The 19,767-nt window shown below is 38.5% G+C and overlaps 1 protein-coding gene across 1 annotated transcript; it reads left to right on the top strand.

Moving 5' to 3' along the window:
• The first annotated feature begins 4,421 nt into the window (after positions 1 to 4,421).
• On the top strand, positions 4,422 to 19,543 carry TPH1 (tryptophan hydroxylase 1). Its single transcript, XM_069469670.1, has 10 exons — positions 4,422 to 4,535; positions 5,695 to 5,878; positions 8,159 to 8,259; positions 11,071 to 11,138; positions 11,291 to 11,487; positions 13,725 to 13,860; positions 14,562 to 14,688; positions 16,789 to 16,884; positions 17,661 to 17,794; positions 19,369 to 19,543. The coding sequence occupies exons 1-10, from the start codon at positions 4,422 to 4,424 to the stop codon at positions 19,541 to 19,543; spliced, it is 1,332 nt and encodes a 443-aa protein (XP_069325771.1).
• The last annotated feature ends 224 nt before the right edge of the window (positions 19,544 to 19,767 follow it).

Raw genomic sequence — 19,767 nt, 5'->3', positions numbered from 1 at the left:
TAATATTATCTTCAGGTACGGATGTGTCTTCTATTTCCACTTTCTTTGCTGGTACCTTTATTTCCTAGTATGCTTTTCATGGGCAGTGTTTTCTTTTGTATTTCATCTCCACTTTCATCCTCATTCTCACCCCCTATTTAGAAAAGAAAATCAAGATTCTCTAGAAGATTCCCTGCCTGCAACCAGTCTTGCAGCTTTTAGTTCTGTTTTCAAACAACATCCATGCTTTCAAAAGACTTTAATTCAATAGTGCTTTGTGCTTCCTAGATCAGATAAATTTAGAGTATATTTGGTGCTGATTAAACTAAGGAGAGAAAACAGTTGGTCAGTGTACACACCTTGCCCTCTACTCTGCCAAGGCAGTGTTGATCTTCTGACCTCCTTCATGATATGTCTTCCTTCCTTATCTAGTCCCATCTGTGGCAAGTCCTCATACCAGTTCATCTTTAGTCAGGCCAGGAAATGCCGTAGAAGAGCGACTCCTTGCTTTTCATGAGAAAAGGGTACCAGTTGGCATTGGCTGATCAGAGTGTTGCTTTACTAAGAAAATATATACTTCATGATGAGACACGGATTCAAACAAATGTGATCCATTGGTCACTTACTTTCTAGCCATTTATCTTACCAGACTAGTATTGTGGGGTTTTTCCCTGAAGGAGTATGAGAGAGTAGGTAGGTTGAAGAGAGAATGGAAAAAGTAAAATATTGAGGTCTTTGAAAGGGGCCGGGGGTGGGGGTAGTTGAATGACGGGGAAAAAGAACCAATTCCTCAAAAGCTCTGTCAACCAGGCAAAGTTATGGCAAAATTTTAGTAAAGATCAAAGCCCTTATGTTCTGTAAGCTTATTTTGGAATGGGGCAGAATTTGGGAGAAGTTTTTACTAGTGTCTTAGCAAAATTTCCTTAGAGAACTTCATTCTTATCTTGTCTTAAATGAGGAGAATAGGAATGTTTCCAAATATTAATAATTCATTATATCTCTAAATAAATCAAAATAATATAAAATGCCTTGCGTATCATAAATATCCGATTAATGTATGCTTCACCCTCCTCTGTCCCCGCCCACTAAGGAGATGTTGGTGGCAAAACTAGATCCATGCCAGAATTAAGGAAAGAAAAGGAAATTATGAACCCCAAAGGGATAGAGTTAGACCAGCCCTAACTGTTAGTATCTCCTTACAATGGCATCTTCCACGGGACCTTAAGAGCCAGTTTTGAAACTTGAAGGAAATCCTCATGTCGTTTTAGAAGAAGAGCTCTATTCCAAGCTTTGGGAGATTGTTGAAAGACAAACTGACAGGAGATCTAGAATTTTGTCAGTGTTACCACTGACTCGCAAAAGTCACTTTTTTCCTTTTCTTTTTTTACTGTTCTCTGATACTCCCAGTTCTTAAAGTTTGCTTACATTGTGAAAATAGCGATTGGACAAGAAATAGCTAATATTTACAGAATCCTCTTCCTTTTGTTTCTCATAGTGACAATATCAGAGAAAATGTGGACTCTATAAGTACAGGCTAACTCAGTAAATTGTGCTTTGGGGTGTTTGTCTATTTTTTTGCAAAATAATTGCTAAATTATTCACTTGAGATTTGGAATTTAATACACATTAGGAGTTTCATAATAAATAAAATAATGAAACTGAAAATCACCTTGATACAAAAGAATACTTACAATTCAGACACAGAGAGACAAATAATGCATGTTCTCAAATGGGAGCTTCTGGCAATTAGTAACGGACTATTGTTTATGACCATATAGCTGATGATAATTGAGCCATATTTGGCACTTTGTACCCTCTCTCAAGTTAGGTGAGTCCCTTCAGGGCTGCTACTTGTCCTATGAGGGACCCCAAAATGCTACACGGCATGAGTTGAGAAAAAGGCTTTATTGGAGGAAAGGGAAAGCTCACAAGAGCTTTCTGGTCAGAAAGACAGAAATGCATGAGGTTTCTCATCTTGCATCCCCCCACAGAGGAGCGTTTCAAAGCCAAGACTTTAACTTAATGGAAAACTACCTTGTCCTTAGTTTTGACTGGTTGTGGTGCTTAGATGGGCATTTGTTGTGCATTTGTGGGGATTTTTTTTTTTTTTTTTGAAAAAAAATCAGTTGACTATTTATTGCCTTTGCGGGCTGAGGGGCTCAGGAACTCTTAGTGGGGCGGGTCTGCTTCCTCTTCACCATCACAGGCTTCTGGCTGTGCAGAGTGGCCCCCTCCCTGCCGATGGCAGCCGTGGCAGATCAGATCCGGCGGTACTTGTTCTTGTGGATCCTATGTCTGATGCTGGTGGGGGTGGATGGGGCGTTCTTGTTGCTGTGGTCCACACATGGGAGGAGGCTGGCTTTAGCTGGCTGGATGGCCACTTCACTATCACCAAGACACGTTTGCTGTCGGCTGCCAGCATGTCTTGTGGTGAAATCAGCCGGTGTAGGGGACAGAGTTTTGGGCCTTCGGGTTGTTGGGCTCGGTGCTGTACGTCTGCTTATGTTCCTGATCAGGAAGTGAAGCAGTTCCCTAGGACCATCCACTGCAAACGCGTGGGCATGGGACGGAGAGAAGCCTTAGCGGGCATTGGGATAGGCATAGATCAGTTGCAAACTCCCCTGCATCACCTGCACAGAGCCTTTAGAAGCATCTGCCCGCTCCCCCACACCCCCCTTGCCTACGTGATCTCTCACTGCTCTGTAATGGTTGGCCCTTTCCTCATTTTTTTGTCTTTGACCCTTGCTTCTCTTTAAGATCGCGTTCAAACACATCTTCAAGGAACCCTCTCTGGACGCTTACCGGAATGATTGCTCTAGTCACTGCCATGACTATGACGTCTGTGCTTCCTATTACAGTTCTCATCCTTGTTGTTCTCTCCCTAACTGATTTTCAGTTCCTTGAGTATAGGGATCCTGTCTTTAATCAATCTTTCATTCATTTATCTGCTCAATGACATCTATCCAGTGCCTGTTATGTGCAGGGACTGTGCTAGGTGCTGGGGACACAAATGGGGAGTAAAAGCAGGGTGATCTCTGCTGCTATGGGTGGGGCTCACAGTCTAGTTGGAGAGACAATGTAAACAAATACTCAGGGGAACAAAGCTACACTGCAGCTGTGACTGATGAATGGGAGGCATATGGTGCCATGGTAACGCACTCTAAGAAGAGTTGACTTGGGGAGGTCGGGGAAGGCTTCCACCAGGGAGTGCAGTTTGAGCTGTGGGGGACTGGAACACACTCTAGCTGGCTCCAAGCCCATCCTGTCATCACTGTATCTGCTCCGAGTGGCCCTGCCAAGGCTTAGATCCATGTGAGGGCAGATGAAAGACAGTGGAATCAGGGATAGCATTTAAGTTGTTAAAAGTTAATTCCATTAGAACTACAATGTGAAACCAGGCAATTATGAAGACTGAATAAAGGATAACTAAGAAGAATAAATCCTCAGTCTGCAGTTTCCATTTATTAATCCAGATATTATTTCTCAAATGTGAATCTCTCTACTGAAAGTCACCGATACAAAGTTATCGTGCCTTACTTCTATCTCCCACAATGTCTGCACTTCAACACACACACACACACACGCACACACACAGTTGGATTTATAATCATGAAGTACTAGTAGGCCAATATTGAAAAGGTGTCAGTGCCCATGGCTTAGAGTATTCCATGGGCAGAGAGGAAAGAAAACACTTCCAGCAGAACCAGAATTCTCCCAGCTAGTAAGTAGTTACCCATCTAGTCCCCTGTGTCCAGAGCTGGCCAGACCTTAAGTTTACAAAAGAAATAGAAGGGCCTGTCCCTCCTCTATGGAGCCTGCTGCCTTGTTAGAAGACAAGACATATGTGAATAAAACATTTGGGGAAGCCATTGAAGACCCGGTATAATGAGTGAAAAATTGTGGGGGGTGGGGAGGTAGGCCTTCATAGAGGAAGAGCACTCGATTTAGTTGGGAAGATTGCAAGAAGCCAGGGGGCTTGAGTCATGCCCTGAAAGGATTGATTTAGAAAAAAAGGAAACTACCAATATGTCTTGCATGCCCATTACATTTTAGGCATATTTTAGGCAACGTTTTGTCTTATTTTGATCTCATTAGAGTTTTACAAAGTACATCTTCATATTCAGGTTTTATAAAATGTGAGGAAAACAAAGTTTGGAAATCTCAAAGTGCCCTTAGTTATCAAATATTGTCTGTGTTGCACAACTTCTTTTTTAGCCTTTTATATTTTCATGCTTTCTTTTTATTTTATTTTATTATTTTTTGAGACAGGGTCTCACTCTGTTGCTGAGGCTAGAGTGCAGTGGTGTCATCATAGCTCTCTGCAACCTCACATTCCTGGGCTCAAGTGATCCTTCTGCCCTGACCTCCTGTGTAGCTGGGACTATAGGCACACCACCCCACCAGGCAATACTTTAGTTTTAGAGAATTGCTCCAAGTTCATCATGATTGAAGACAAGGAGAACAAAGACCATTCCCTAGAAAGGGGAAGAGCAACTCTCATTTTTTCCTTAAAGAATGAAGTTGGAGGACTTATGAAAGCACTGAAAATTTTCCAGGTAAGCACTTTCCAGATTTCTGCATAAAACTCTTCTAGAAATCAGTATTTAAAACTATATTTAAAATATAAATTATTGTAAATTCTTCAGAAATGGGCTATAGAAATTTCTTAAGAACTTAAATTTCTAAAATATCGCTGATGGATGTGAGGGCGATCTGGCTGCTACATCTGTCACCCCATTCCCTCCTTTTTCCCTTCTGCCTTCCTACTCTATTAATATCTACTCTTTAAGATTCAATTCAGTTCCCATCTGCTACATGAAACCTTCTGCTCTCTGATGCTTTTTCCCCTTGCTGAACATCTTCTGCACCTGAACACTCATTACTTGTATTTCCTCTTAGTTTTTCATGTGTTAGCCAACTAGACTGTAAATTCCTTGTATGTCTTACTCTTCTTTGTGTTCTTCATAGCCGTTACCTGGCTACACAGGTGTTCACTAAGTTATCTTAGGGTGAACTGGCTAGTATTGGGGATCGTCTGCTCTAACCCTCTCATTTTTTTTGTTAAAAAAACCTGTTGAGTGATTGGTTCTCTTGTTTTGTTGTTATGTCCCCAGTGCTTTTCCTCGTCTACTCAAACTGGTAAGAGAACATATCCTCCTCCCACAGGTTTAGGCACATTGTACCCCCAGCTTGGGCTGACATGGGAAGAGATCAGAAGCAGTAATCTGGTCCAGCTGGTTACTAAGATTATAGTTTAAGAGATTTGAGGTGTTAAATATTCTGTGTTCAAGCTGTTCACCTAATTGTATTAAATGCATTTTTTGCAAGGGAAACTTTAATTTCTCAAGGACTACCATTAGTCTTACTTTTTGAAAACTAGCTTTTATTTGTGAGACTTTTCAAAAGATTCTTTTTATCAGGAGACTTAATATTTTGATTTGAATTCCAATTAATTCTGACAATCTGTAGGACCTCTAGTGGGTGTTATTTTATTGGTTTCTGGAGGATGGGATGAATTTTGCAAAGTTTTTAAGTAGTACATAACATTTAGGAGAGAATTATTTTGTTGGTTGGCAACACTAAAAACAGCCTTTTTTCCCTTTGGCTATTATGACAAGTATGAAATAGATTTTTAGTGGTAATGAAAGTAATCTGCTCAAAGACTACTAACGTTTGAGGCAGTTACATGTAATATTTACCCTCTGTTTTACACAGGAGAAGCATGTGAACCTGTTACATATTGAGTCCCGAAAATCAAAGAGAAGAAACTCAGAATTTGAGATTTTTATTGACTGTGACATCAACGGAGAACAATTGAACGATATTTTTCACTTGTTGAAGTCTCATACTAATGTTCTGTCTGTGAATCCACCAGATAATTTTACTGTGAAGGAAGATGGTAAGTTTGAAAAGTGCAAATACTACTTAGAGGATTGAGTACCTAATGTGTGTCCTAACTGCTATTTATCTTGAAGACATGAGAATAAAAATAAAACACTGTCTCTCCAAATTGCCTACAGTATAGTAGAGAAAGGAACACAAAATATAATTGCTCAAAATACTAAAGAAAATTTATAAAGCAACATTTGATCTAGTGGGAGCAAAGTGAAAAGGAAACCTTGAGTATGAGAAAGAATTCAGAATAGTCAGAGATCTATTAGGTTATCTCTTAATTTTCAAATCATCAAACATTCCTTGATTTCACAAGCCTCCAATTCACAATCCCTGAGCACTTAGTAACTCTGACAGGCTTAGCATCTAGCAGGTAGTAAATGAAAAATTGAACATGTTGAGAATGTTGACAACTGTGATGTGAAATACACTATGTACAGCATTCCTTCCTGTCCCTACTCCCACCAAAAGCAAATGAGAAAACAATAAAGACTTTGAAAGTTTCAGATACTCAGGTAGCAAAGATATAGGCTAAGATCTCTAGTTGTGAAAAAATCCTTATAGTTTACTCGAGGCAAAAGATAAATGGACAGTGTAGCCACATTTTATATGTGGTACTCAATCTAAAATAATCTCGTCAGATTATGTCACAATATTTACGGTGTAATCAGGGCAGATATTCATCTGTTATGTATTCATATAGATGCATAATTATTAGAATATTGATAGATTTTCACTTCTGACTGGCAGAGAGCTGCTTCCTCGAGGCCCTCCAGGGCTCCCCACGATGCCTGAAGCCTCCTTTGTTTCAGATCCTGCCCTAGGAGTCCCATGCCCTTCATTAACAACTAAAGGGTTAACACCTGGCAGAGCAGGAGCCTAGGATTCTGCTGGTGTCTATTTTGAGTGTTTAGTGCCCCTGTTGTATTTATTGTTAAATCTCTTGAATGTCAACTCCTGGTTATGTTATAAAGAACAATCACTGGAGCAAGAGGATTGAGTTCTAGTCCTCTGTCTTCCATTAGAAATGAGTTACCTTGGGGCTGGGTGCGGTGGCTCACACCTGTAATCCTAGCACTGTGGGAGACCAAGACAGGAGGATCACTTGAGGCCAGGAGTTTGAGACTAGCCTGAGTAATATAGCAAGACCCCGTCTCTACAAAAAATAGAAAAATTAGCCAGATAGGTGTGGTGGCATGTTGCCTCTAGGCCTAGCTACTCAAGAGGCTGAGGCAGGAGGATCACTTAAGCCTGGGATTTCGAGGTTGCAGTGAGCTCAAGATGATGCCACTGTACTGTAGCCCTGGCAATAGAGTGAGACCTTGTCTCAAAAAAAAATAATAATAAAAAAAAAATGAGTTACTCTGGGTAAATTTCTTTACCTCTCTGGAGTTTGGTTACCTTATCTATAAAATGAAGAGTCTTGTAGATGGCTAAATAGTTCAGATGATATTTAGGGTACACCAATTTGTGTTAGATATTTCTACTAAGATATACAAAAATACAGTCCCTACCCTACAGTTGTTCCCAGTCTTTTGGGTAAGACAGACATATAAACAGATACATTATAATAAAACATAGTAAAAACCTTCAGAGAGTTAGAAACACAGTGTCATGGGAACCCAGAGAACAGAGAATTGGCTCTACCTACAGGGTCAGGTAAAACTTGGCAGAATAAGGAGGTCTCATTAGATTTGGTTCTTGAAGGATGAGAATATTCTTAGGAAAACAGAAGGGTGGGGTGGGGCGGGACAGCAAGTGGGAGTGGGATATATTCCAGGCAGAAGAACAGCATGTACAAAAATCCAGAGTCTTATCAGGGCTCGTATGTCTGTGGAATGGTGAGAAGATCAAGGTGGCAAAGACATAAACGATCTCTAAGATGCTTTTCATCAACAGAAATAAACATTCCAAGTTCTTATTAAATTTGCCCCTTGGTCTGTAAATAAGTTACACATTCTTATTCTGCTTTGGCAGGATAACTAAATATGTATGTAGCTCAAGTTTTTTTTAAAACTTTTGATCTGTTACTAAAGTACAGTATTTCTCCAACACTTAGAAAATCAACTTGAAGACTCAAAAAAAATTTTTAAAGCCCCAAATGTTTTAATAAAATTTACTTCTTAGAAATAGAGCAGTTAGTTTACTTAACTTGCATAAATTTTGCCTTGATGAACAAGCTAAAATTAAAAATCTCATTCAAATACACTTATTTCTTAATTTCTTCTTCCTTATTGCCTTAGTTAAGATTGTCTCTTCAGCTCATAGTGATTTTTGCCTTTTTCAGGTATGGAAACTGTTCCTTGGTTCCCAAAGAAGATTTCTGACTTGGATCATTGTGCCAACAGAGTTCTCATGTATGGATCTGAACTAGATGCAGACCATCCTGTAAATATTTTTAATAAATCTTTTCATGAAAATAATCTAAAGCAAACTAAAAATTAAGGGCAACTTTTTTGGGGAGAAAGTGTTTTTTAATAGACTAAACAGGTTTGTTTTAATCTAGATTTCATGAAGCATTAGTAGACCTCTATGTTGGTGGAATTGAGACTTAACTGCCTGAAAACCTTCTGACTTCATTGGCTCCAAAACATCTGTCCCATGCCTGGCGTTCTTATTACTGAGAGTTATTCCAAAAGTTTTACTCAAATGAAGACAGTGTTTGCAGTCAGTTTTTATTAAAATGGGCATGGGTTACTGGAAAGAAGGATAAATAAAAGTGGGCCTGAGAAAGACTTACCACCCACACTGCCCAGCATGACTGGTTTATCAGGTAGTTGATGAAATAGGAAGGTGTTTACTTGGGAAATTGTACAGTACAGGCAAGAGTTGGAGAATTAGTAAATCCAGAGCATTCGGCTTACTTAAAAAGCTATGGGTTCCTGGGAGGGGAGAGAGACGAGAGTGCAATTGTGGAGTTACACAGACCAGGGCTCTAATCTAGCTTCTCCCACTTACTAGCTGTGTGAACGTGACCTGTGTTACCTATGACAGCCACCAGCCGATCCATTCATTTATTCTATAATCTCATTGAGTAACTATTGCAATTAATTGTAGCACTTGCCCAAAAAGAGCTATCAGTCTAGTTAAAAAGCTAAAGCACACATATATAAATAAACACATGCAAGATAAAATGTAAAAAATGTGTGCTAAGTGACATGAACAAATTGCTCCATAATATACATAAAAGAGCAAATACTTCTAGCTGAAGAGATCAGGGAAAGGCAACATTTCAAGTGGGCCTGAAAAGATCCCAGCAGGTAAGAGTCGGAGAGGAAGAACAATTCCGGAGGGAACGATATGAGAACAGGTTTGGAGGCAAGAAAATCTGGGCATCTTTTATGGAAAAGTGAGTATACTAGTTTCACTGATCTACTACCAAGTCCTGCTGATTTTCCCCTCCTGAGTATTTCTTAAATTTCTTCCTTATTCATTCCTACTACCACCTTCCTTAACTGGTCTCCCTGCCTCCAGCCTTGCCACCTTCAAACCCATCCTCCTCATAGTCATTAGAATGATGTAAAACGTTGATATGACTATTATCCTTCTCTCCCCAAAATCACCACTGATTTCTAGGAATATGCTTAAGAGAACTGAAACTGTATGTCCATACAAAAACTTATACACAAGTGTTCATAGCAGCATTATTCATAATAGCAAAAAAGTAGAAACAATCCAAATGTTCATCGAACTGATGAATGGGTAAAATAAGGTATATTCATACAATGAAATATTATTGGCCATAAAACTTGGAATACTGATACATGCTACTGACATGGATAAACCTTGAAACCATTATGATAAATGAAAGAAGCTAGTCACAAAAGGCCCCATAGTGTATGATTACATTTATATAAAATGTCTAGAATAGGAGAATTCATAGAAAGAGAGAGTAGATTACTGGTTGCCAGGGGCTGGGAGTGGGGCTGGGAGAATGGGGGGAGTGATTGCTAATGAGTATGGTGTTTCTTTTTGGGGTGATAAAATTTTTCTGAAATTAGATGATGGAGATGGTTGCTCAACTCCGTGAATATACTAAAAACCACTGAATGGTTACTTTTATGGTATGTGAATGATATCTCCATAAAGTTGTTATTTAAAAAGCAAACAAACTACTGGTGGATTCCCATTACCCAAGGCTAAAATCCAAGCTCCTTAGCAGATCTTTAACTTGCAGGCTCCTACCTGTTTTTCAACATGCCCCACCTCACTCTCCAAACTCCAGCAACATTGGATCCCTTGTATTTTCTTAGGCACAACATGCTGTTTTTCCATCATGGTGCTATCTCCACTCCTCTGTGTCTTAGCTCAGGAGTCATTCCTGAGAAGCCTTCCCTGAGCCACGCTATCCTCTTTACACACAGGCTTATGAGTTTCTTTTTTGAGTTTTCATGGCATTCCGTGTATATCTGCAATATGATAATACTGCAGATCATATTGTTTCATAATAATTGGTTCATGTAAACTCCGTGAAGCCCCAGATTGTGCTTTATTCATATCTGTTTCTCCAGATTTTAGCACAGGGCCAGGTGCATAGTAGGGGTTCATATATCTGTATTAAAGAGATGAGTCTCACTCTCTCTTTTCAGGTGTCCCCTCCTTTACTACTATTTACATATTTTTGGCTATTTTCTCCTGAGCTTTGATTTTTGATTTCTCTTTTTGTCTACATTTTCTTAAATACTTCTCATAAGTATAAATTCGAAAGTTACCATTTTGTCTGTTTTTAATTATTATCAGTGTGTCCACAAATGATAAATATGTTTGTATTTTGTGATAAAATATAAGTCTTGATTCAGCTGTAACTCTTTCAGATATTACTAATTACTCTTATTATTAATTACTATTACAGGTAAATATAATTGAAGATGTAGTCAATTGATTAAGAAAAAAACCTCACCTTTGGAAAAGAGCCATGTATTTAACTAGGGTGGTGCTTTCCTTATTTTATCTTTGTAGCCACTATATTATCTTTGTATCTATAGTATCTTTTATCTTTACAGCTACTAGAATATAAAGCTGTATGTAACACTGACTTCAAAATAAAAATGATCATAAATCTGTAAACAATGCTTGCTCATAGTTACAATGATGTAGCCCTTTAATATGATAGCTCTTGTAATAATGAAATGTTTCCTAAATATCCTTTGTCAAGTATGTTTTAGTATGGATATTTAAAAACATATCTTTAATTATTAGGGTTTCAAGGACAATGTCTACCGTAAAAGACGAAAGTATTTTGCAGACTTGGCTATGAACTATAAACAGTAAGTATATTATAAAAATAACAGACCCAACTTTGAGACCATAAAATAAGTGAATAGAATAAATAGTGTTCATTTAGTAAATAGAAAGTGAAATAAGTGTTACTATTTATTAAATGCTAATTCAAAACTACTCCTACCCTTTATCTCATCAGTGGAGACCCGATTCCTAAGGTGGAATTCACTGAAGAGGAGATTAAGACCTGGGGAACTGTGTTCCGAGAGCTCAACAAACTCTACCCCACCCATGCTTGCAGAGAGTATCTCAAAAACTTACCTTTGCTTTCCAAATATTGTGGATATCGGGAAGATAATATCCCACAACTGGAAGATGTTTCAAACTTTTTAAGAGGTAAAAAGCTAATTAATTTTTTGTAAAGGAAATGTTAAACTCTGTTTGATCATGATAGCATTTTAAATAGAGAAATGAAGTCCAGTTATCTGGGAGGTCAGCATTTTCCTGTACTGTGTCCTGGAGGATTGGATCCAGGACTGGGCACCACATTTGAAGAGAGATAATCATAACCCAGAGCAAGAGTAGAGAAAAGTGAACAGAATTATAAGGAGATTTGAAAATGTATCACATAAGTAAAATTTGAAGGACTCTCAGGGTGTTTAACTTGGTGATTTAGGGAATGGGATAGCTTTATTTAAATATTTGAAAGCTGTTTTATATAATAGAGGGACTGCTATGTGACCCTAAAGTGAAGGACTTATAGAGACTGCAAGCTTTTGGCTCAAAATGGAGAATATCTTGCTAAAAGAGTCATTTGAAAATAGGACAGGCTTGTGAATGATTCTCTTTGGTAAAAATGGAAATAATTATCAGATTTCAATGAATTTTATTTTTTAAATTAACAACAACAACAACAACAAGAGAAAATAGAACACGCTCATGAGATGGTTAGTTCCCCATCCATGGAGGTGTTCATACAAAAGCTCCACACAGGGGATGTGGTGGAGGAGATTCAAGCGTCTTGGGGAAGGTTGATGCCCCTTTTCACGCTAAGATTTTGCCATTTTCATAAGAAAGATGTTGTGCTAGTAGAGGCATAAACAAAGGGTAAGGACAATTTTGTTCCTTTTAGTTGTTCATATATTTTTATCTAGGACTCTTTACTAGTCTAGCTAGTATGGAAAGTAAAATGATTGATCAGTGATCTCCAGGGTCTATAATATTTAAAAAAAATAAATATTCTCTTTTATCTCAGTAGATCATCTCAAAAGATTGCCTTATGGGGGAGGAGAAGGTATGTTTTTGACTCAGAGAGTTTAGCTTATTTCCATCATGGTCTGACATTACTATTTTTGAGTTAATTCTCAGTATTCAACAACTATACACAAAACTAAGAATTAAACAGGAAAGGGCAATATAGTTTCTACAAGGGCAGAAATCATGTAGGTGGTTCCTACAAAAACTAAAACTTTAAAAAGACAGCAATTAAGGATGATAGAGAATTAATGCACACCACCGCGCTGGACTTATAAAGATGGACAAGTATATACTACAGAAGTTGCTGTAAAATCAAATTTGCATGAGATTTGGAGGAAATATTTTGTTATAGATACAAAACTGAAAGTTGTTCACTTGGGGTCTGGAGCCTGGGCTGGCTGCAGAATGCGTTGCTGAAGGTGTTTCAAGGGCAAGCGTCAAAGAGAGAAACAAAAATTAAAAGACAATTCAAGCAAAACATCGGCTGGAAGGGGCTACTTGCACTATCAAATATGGCAGCCACTAGACACATATGGTTGTTTAAATTTTAAATGTTTAACATAAATTTAAATCAAAATGTTAGCTCCTCAGTTGCACTAACCACATTTCAAATGCTCGATAGCTACATATGGTTGCTTTATCAGATAGCATAGATATGGAACATTTCTACCATTTTAGAAAGTTCTATTGGACAGTGCAGTCTGCCCATCAAAGTGGGAGCGTCCAAATACCAGAGTCCTGAGGGTTTTGGATGAAGGCTAAAATTAGAGCTTACAGAAGTCTCTTGAGCCACCGAAACCTAGTGGCAGGTCCTTTTACAGTATGTGTGCAGTCTTAGCTGTTGCGGGATGGAAGAGCACCATCCAGTGTAGATATAATAAAGAAAATACTTTACAAGAGATAGTACTGGCTAAAAATGGCACAGATTCAAAAATAGTTCTGATCTAAATTAATAGATCTTGTTAGTGAGTTTTTACAAAAAGAAAGTAAGATTATTTAGGAGATACTGTAGACCGTTTAGGGAAACGGCAAGGGGTAGTACAGTATAAGGAGACTTGGGTTCTCATTCTACCTGTACCAACTACTGTGTGGCCTCGGACACATTATTGAGTCTCTGAGCCTCTCTGTTTTATAATTGTCACAAGAAGAAGAAAAATCCTTAACACGTGTTGTAATCATGAAAAGAGATGTGATACTCATTGCCTGGCCATGGTCAGTGCTTAGTAATTATTAGTTCCCCTTAGTACGCAAATAATAAATTTTAGCTTCCATGTCCTCCCTCAAGGTGTCACTCGGCACCTCTGGCAGAATTAAAATGCTGCAGTCAATGGTCTGTTCTGGTGAGGATTTTCTCCACTTTCTCTTTTGCTTTGCAGAACGTACAGGTTTTTCCATCCGTCCTGTGGCTGGTTACTTATCACCGAGAGATTTTTTATCAGGTTTAGCCTTTCGAGTCTTTCACTGCACTCAATATGTGAGACACAGCTCAGATCCCCTCTATACCCCAGAGCCGTAAGTACTTCTCCTTCAGCCATTCATTCATCAAATATTTATTTATAATAATGGCACCTAGCTCACGGGTTTTTGTGAGGGTTAAACTAGCACATGTAAAGCATTTAGAATGGTGCCTGGCACATAATACATGGTCCATGCTCTATAGATGTTAGCCATAATAATAATAATTACTATTAATTGACAACCTGTTAGGTGACAGGTGGTATTCAAAGCATAGGGATGTAACACTGAAAAAAATAAGACAAACAACTTACAGATAATAAACAAATAAATGTGTGTGTGTTATGTCAGGTGGTGATGAGTGCTATGGAGAAAGATAAAGAGGGTAAAGGAGATGGATGGGGGTATGCGTGGATAGAGGTGTGTGTATTGCTGTTTTGAAAAGGGTGATCAGGGTAGGCCTTGCTGAGAAGGTGACATTTGAGCAGAGACCTGATTTAGGTGTGTAGGGGGTGGGTTGGGGGGATGTGGATGTCTGTGAGTATCTGGTGTGCACTTACATGTGCCTGTCTGTGAGTGGTCAAGTTTTTCAACCAAAATTGTTTCTTTATTTGATTAGTGTTCTTTGTGATCCACCACCAAAGTAACACTACCTGATCAATTAGAAGAAAATATTCGATTTTGATTTGATTGAATGTTTGATTATACATATATGTTAAGCATAATCACAGTGTGACAAACTTGTACCTCTATTTCAGAGATACCTGCCATGAACTATTAGGTCACATCCCCCTTTTCGCTGAACCTAGTTTTGCCCAATTCTCCCAAGAAATTGGCCTGGCTTCCCTTGGAGCTTCAGAGGAGGCTGTGCAAAAACTGGCAACGGTATAAATCTGGAAATATAGATCAGCAGTTCTCAACTGGGGGTGGTGGCGGTGAATGAGCATCTGTGTAGTTTAAAAGTGCATATTCAAAATGACCATTAGAAAATTTTTCTTTGCTCTTAATATTTAACTTAATTTAAATAATTTAAATAACATTAAAGAAGGATATAAAATTTTAAGGTTTATCAAAAGGAGACATGAGCTTTAAGAAAGTTAGAGAAACACAAGATTACAATAATGCTAATAGTTTGTATATATCCTATTTTCCAATAAAATGATAAATTTTATCATTTTATAAAAAATGTGCTAAAAATATTTTTGAGCACTGGGTATAAGATACTGTGCTGGAAATACAAAGATGAGTAAGGCCTGATTCCTGCCTTCAAGGAGCTTATATACTATGTGAGGAGATAGTTATATTCAAATGAGATAAAGTCTGTATAGAAGTTCAGGCAAATTCCTCTGGGAGCACAGAGAACTGTTTGGCGAAGGTTTCATGGAAGAGGAACATCTGGTCTAGCTGATGAAAAATGAGTAAGGTGCCAAGCAAGGAAGGAAGAGTATCTCAGGATGAGGACACAAGAAAAGACAGGAGATGCTCAGTGTGTCAGGAAATGACAAGAAGCTGGAGCAGAGTGTGTGAGGTGGTGTGAAATAGGCTAGATTTTAGAACAGTGCTTCTCAAATTGTCTTTTGGGGACTCCTGGGGTCCCTGAGACCCTTTTATGGGGTGCTGGAGGTCAAAATCATGCATAGGTAAAAGAGCCCTTCGAAGTGGAAAGTGGATTTTAATATAACAGACAGCTCATTGACAGAGTTCACATTCCACATTGCAGCTGAATTTTAAGAAACTCTACCATTCATTCAGTTTTTTGTTTTTTTTTTGAGACAGAGTCTCACTCTGTTGCCCAGGCTAGAGTGAGTGCCGTGGCGTCAGCCTAGCTCACAGCAACCTCAAACTCCTGGGCTCAAGCGATCCTCCTGCCTCAGCCTCCTGAGTAGCTGGGACTACAGGCATGCGCCACTATGCCCGGCTAATTTTTCTATATATATATTTTTAGTTGTCCATGTAATTTCTTTCTATTTTTAGTAGAGACGGGGTCTCGCTCTTGCTCAGGCTGGTCTCGAACTCCTGACCCTGAGCGATCCACCCGCCTCGGCCTCCCAGAGTGCTAGGATTACAGGCGTGAGCCACCGCGCCCGGCCTGCATTCATTGAGTTTTGATGCAGTGTCAAAGAAGAATATCACCAGTTATCTGAAAAGGCTACTAAAATACTCAACCCTTTTCCAACTACATAACTGTGTGAGGCTGTATTTTCTTCATATACCCAAACAACATACTGCAACAGGTTAAATACAGAAGCAGATAGGAGAACCCATCTGTCTTCTAGCCAGACAATAAATAATATCTAGCCATACATTACAAAGATTTGTAACAATGTAAAACAATGCTACTTTTCTCACTTTTTTGTTTTGTGTAGTTATTTTTTATTAAAATGTTATTTATGTTATTATAAAATGGGTTTATTACATTTTTCTGCTTTAATTTTTTTTTTTTTTAAGACAGAATCCCAATCTGTCACCCCGTGTAGAGTGCAATAGCATCATCATAGCTCACTGCAGCCTCCAAACTCCTGGGCTCAAGTGATCCTCTTGCCTCAGCTGGGAATACAGGTGCACACCACCACACCTTGCTAATTTTTCTATTTTTAGTAGAGACAAGGTCTCATTCTTGCTCAGGTTGGCCTCAAACTCCTGAGCTCAAGCAATCCTCCCACCTCAGCCTCTCAGAGTGCTAGGATTACAGGCATGAGCCACTGTGCCTGGCCTGTTTCAATTTTTAATATCTAATATAGCTAGGGATAACCTACACCAAAAAAAAAGATCTTTGGGGTTCTCAGTAAATTTTTGACAGTATGTAAGAGTCCTCAGAACAGAAGTTTGAAAAGTGCTGGTGTAGAATGAGGCCAGATTATGGAAAGAGTTGTGAACTAGGCTGGGGTCTTGGACTTTATTCTGGGATACTTTGACTAAGAGTTGTAATTTGTTTTGAGTTGAAATTATTCAGGATCTGAAAGTAATATTAATGTCCTTTTGCAGTGCTACTTTTTCACTGTGGAGTTTGGACTATGTAAACAAGATGGGCAGCTAAGAGTGTTTGGCGCCGGCTTACTTTCTTCTATCAGTGAACTCAAAGTAAGAGTTGTAAATCTTTGCATATAACCATATTCACCTGATATGATTGAAACAACTTGAAATAGTTTTTGTATTTGAACAAGAGCTTACTATGGAAAATACTTGGGTGGCAGTAATCATTACTTGAAGCCATTTTTCTCTCTTTCCCAACTTTTCTGATATATGTTTATGTGTACATATATATACACACACAATCTTTTAAACAAGAAGTGTTTTAAACTTTTTGCTTACAAAGTCTTGTTGTTTCCTTATCATTTCTGATATGCTAGCAGTAACTTCTATAATTGCTAGGGATTTCTTTGAGATACATTATTTATACAATGAATAAATGAACTTATGTTTGTTGAGTGATGGATGTGTGCAGAACACTTGTCCAAAGTACTGTCTTGTTCTCAAGGAGCACCTGGTGGTGGGTATAAGTTATGTAAAAGAACAACTAATGCTGGGTAGAAAGTAGGTGCTATCATACAAGAATAAATAAAGATCCTTGGGTGCCTCTTATATGAAGAAGAAAGTTAGAACAAAGCCATTGAGATGATCTTGGGGCCTTTAAGGGGAAGAGCAAGCCATTTGCTTTGCTTGAGGTTGAGACGTGCTAGCTTAGAAAGAGGCCAGAGTTGTTTTGTAGGCTGAACAGAACTGTAGGAAATAAGTTTGGAATTGTAGGTTGGGGCCCATTGCATTAGTAATATGTTCAGAGATGTGCCAATTATGACAGTTGTGTCATCTATGAAAATAGATAGTATTTTTTGATCCACTGACTCTTTGTCCTCTAGCATGCACTTTCTGGACATGCCAAAGTAAAGCCCTTTGATCCCAAGATTACCTGCAAACAGGAATGTCTCATCACAACTTTTCAGGATGTCTACTTTGTATCAGAAAGTTTTGAAGATGCAAAGGAAAAAATGAGGTAAAGAATATCTTCCTCATGCCTTCGTTTTCTTCTGTAAAACATAGGCTCAGTGATGGTAACAAGTGGCAGAAAGCTAGATAATTTGGAGCCCACTAGGAGCCTTCCGCCCATAAACTATCTCCCTTTCACAACAAATATTTAGAGTACATTGCATATGATGATTTTGTGTAGTTGCAAATATGAATCAGATACACTGAGAAATGGCTTTCTTTCATTCCTTCCAGAGAGTTTATAGTTTAATAGGAAAAATAAACTATAAACAAATTTATATATAGTTATACACTATATAACAACATGGAAAGTGACAAGAGCCTTAGATACAGATGAAATTATTGTTCTGCATTTTATTCAGGAGCAATTCATTCCAGCTGGGGGAACAGGAAAAGCTTAATGGCATTTGGGAAAGGACTTGAAAGATAAATAGTATTTAGATATATTAAGTTTTAGGCTTAGAGGTAAGGATATTGAAAAATACAGGAGATATGTACAATGTGATCAAAGCTATTCTTTATTAATTAGCTGTGTGTGGTTAGGAAAGGAGGATATTGGAGGCAGAGAAACTTTTAAAGAGATTATTGCAATACTTCAGGTAAAAACAAAAGCATTAACTAAGAAAGAAGTAGTAGGAAAGAGAAGGACTTTAGAAGCAGAATCAATGAAACAACATTTGGTGGAAGAGGTCCTGAGATCACATTGTGATGACGGGGATTGATAGGGGCTGAAGACATAGTCCTTGTCTTCCAGGGATTTACCATCAGTTGGGGAGTTAGGCCATACCAGCAGGGCTTCCTCTAGCACAGATGGCACCTTTATGCAAATTAGAAGAAGAGATTCCTTCTGGATAGACCAGGTGTGGATTGGAAGCTGGATTTCAGCTCCTACTCTTGTACAATTGTCCTCAGCTGCACAATTATCCCTTGGGGTCCTGAACATAATTGTTCTTGGGGGAGCCAAACGAGAGGTTCAAATGGTGATAAGATAAAAAAGGAAGAAATTTAGTGTTTAATGAAAGGGTAGAATTTAGGTCATTTGAGAGGAAAACATTCTAAGCAGAAAGAATGTATATGTGCATGAGTCAGAACCATATCTGGCCTGTTTTGAGGTGTGTGTGTGTGCATGTGCACGTGTGTGCACGCATGTGCATTATATGTTACATACACTTAGGTTACATGTGTGTAAGTGTAGTTATATAAGGCATGACTGAGGGGTTATTCTATGGTCAAGTGTTGTAATGACACAATTTTATGTCTAATGATAAAGCTGCTAGGATTGGTCTCTATACTGTAGTTAAGAGATGTATAAAGTAATAAATTATTAATAAAGATATCTATAGGATTTTTCCCCAGTAATGCCAGGGTAGATTATCTATGACTACTTTAGGTTGTCCACTTGTGAGGGAATCCATGGGCCTCTGCACATATGGTACAGAGAAGTAGATCAGATTGGTTGCACATGTATCTAACAAAGATTTGTCTTTTGCCTAGTGTGTGAAGTAGGTCTTCAGTTGCTCATTTAGTTTTCATCATTTATGCCCTAGAAATTGATTGTCTCTTATTTGTTTTCTTAAATAGAGAATTTACCAAAACAATTAAGCGTCCATTTGGAGTGAAGTATAATCCATATACACGGAGTATTCAGATCCTGAAAGATACCAAGAGCATAACCAGCGCCATGGACGAGCTGCGGCATGATCTCGATGCCATTAGTGATGCCCTTGCTAAGGTCAGCAGGCAGCCGAGTATCTGACAGTCGCCAGTGCCAATCCAGAATGCATTTGAGCATCAGTTTAGAGGCCTCTGGGCCAACTGTTGCTTTTCTTGAAAACGATTGTGGAGAGACAGCAGCTTCTGGACAAACTATTCTCTAATCCACTCTTTAATGAAGCACTAGTCTTTGAAAATTTGTACTTGGATATTCTACCCACCACCCATTTTCTTGTTTTATTTTCTTTAGTTTTTTGGTAACACCTT

This window comes from Eulemur rufifrons, chromosome 6 (assembly GCF_041146395.1).
Source record: "Eulemur rufifrons isolate Redbay chromosome 6, OSU_ERuf_1, whole genome shotgun sequence".
In the NCBI taxonomy this organism is placed as follows: domain Eukaryota; kingdom Metazoa; phylum Chordata; class Mammalia; order Primates; family Lemuridae; genus Eulemur; species Eulemur rufifrons.
Note: the sequence above shows the minus strand (reverse complement) of the source record. Positions and strands in the feature narration are given on the sequence as shown.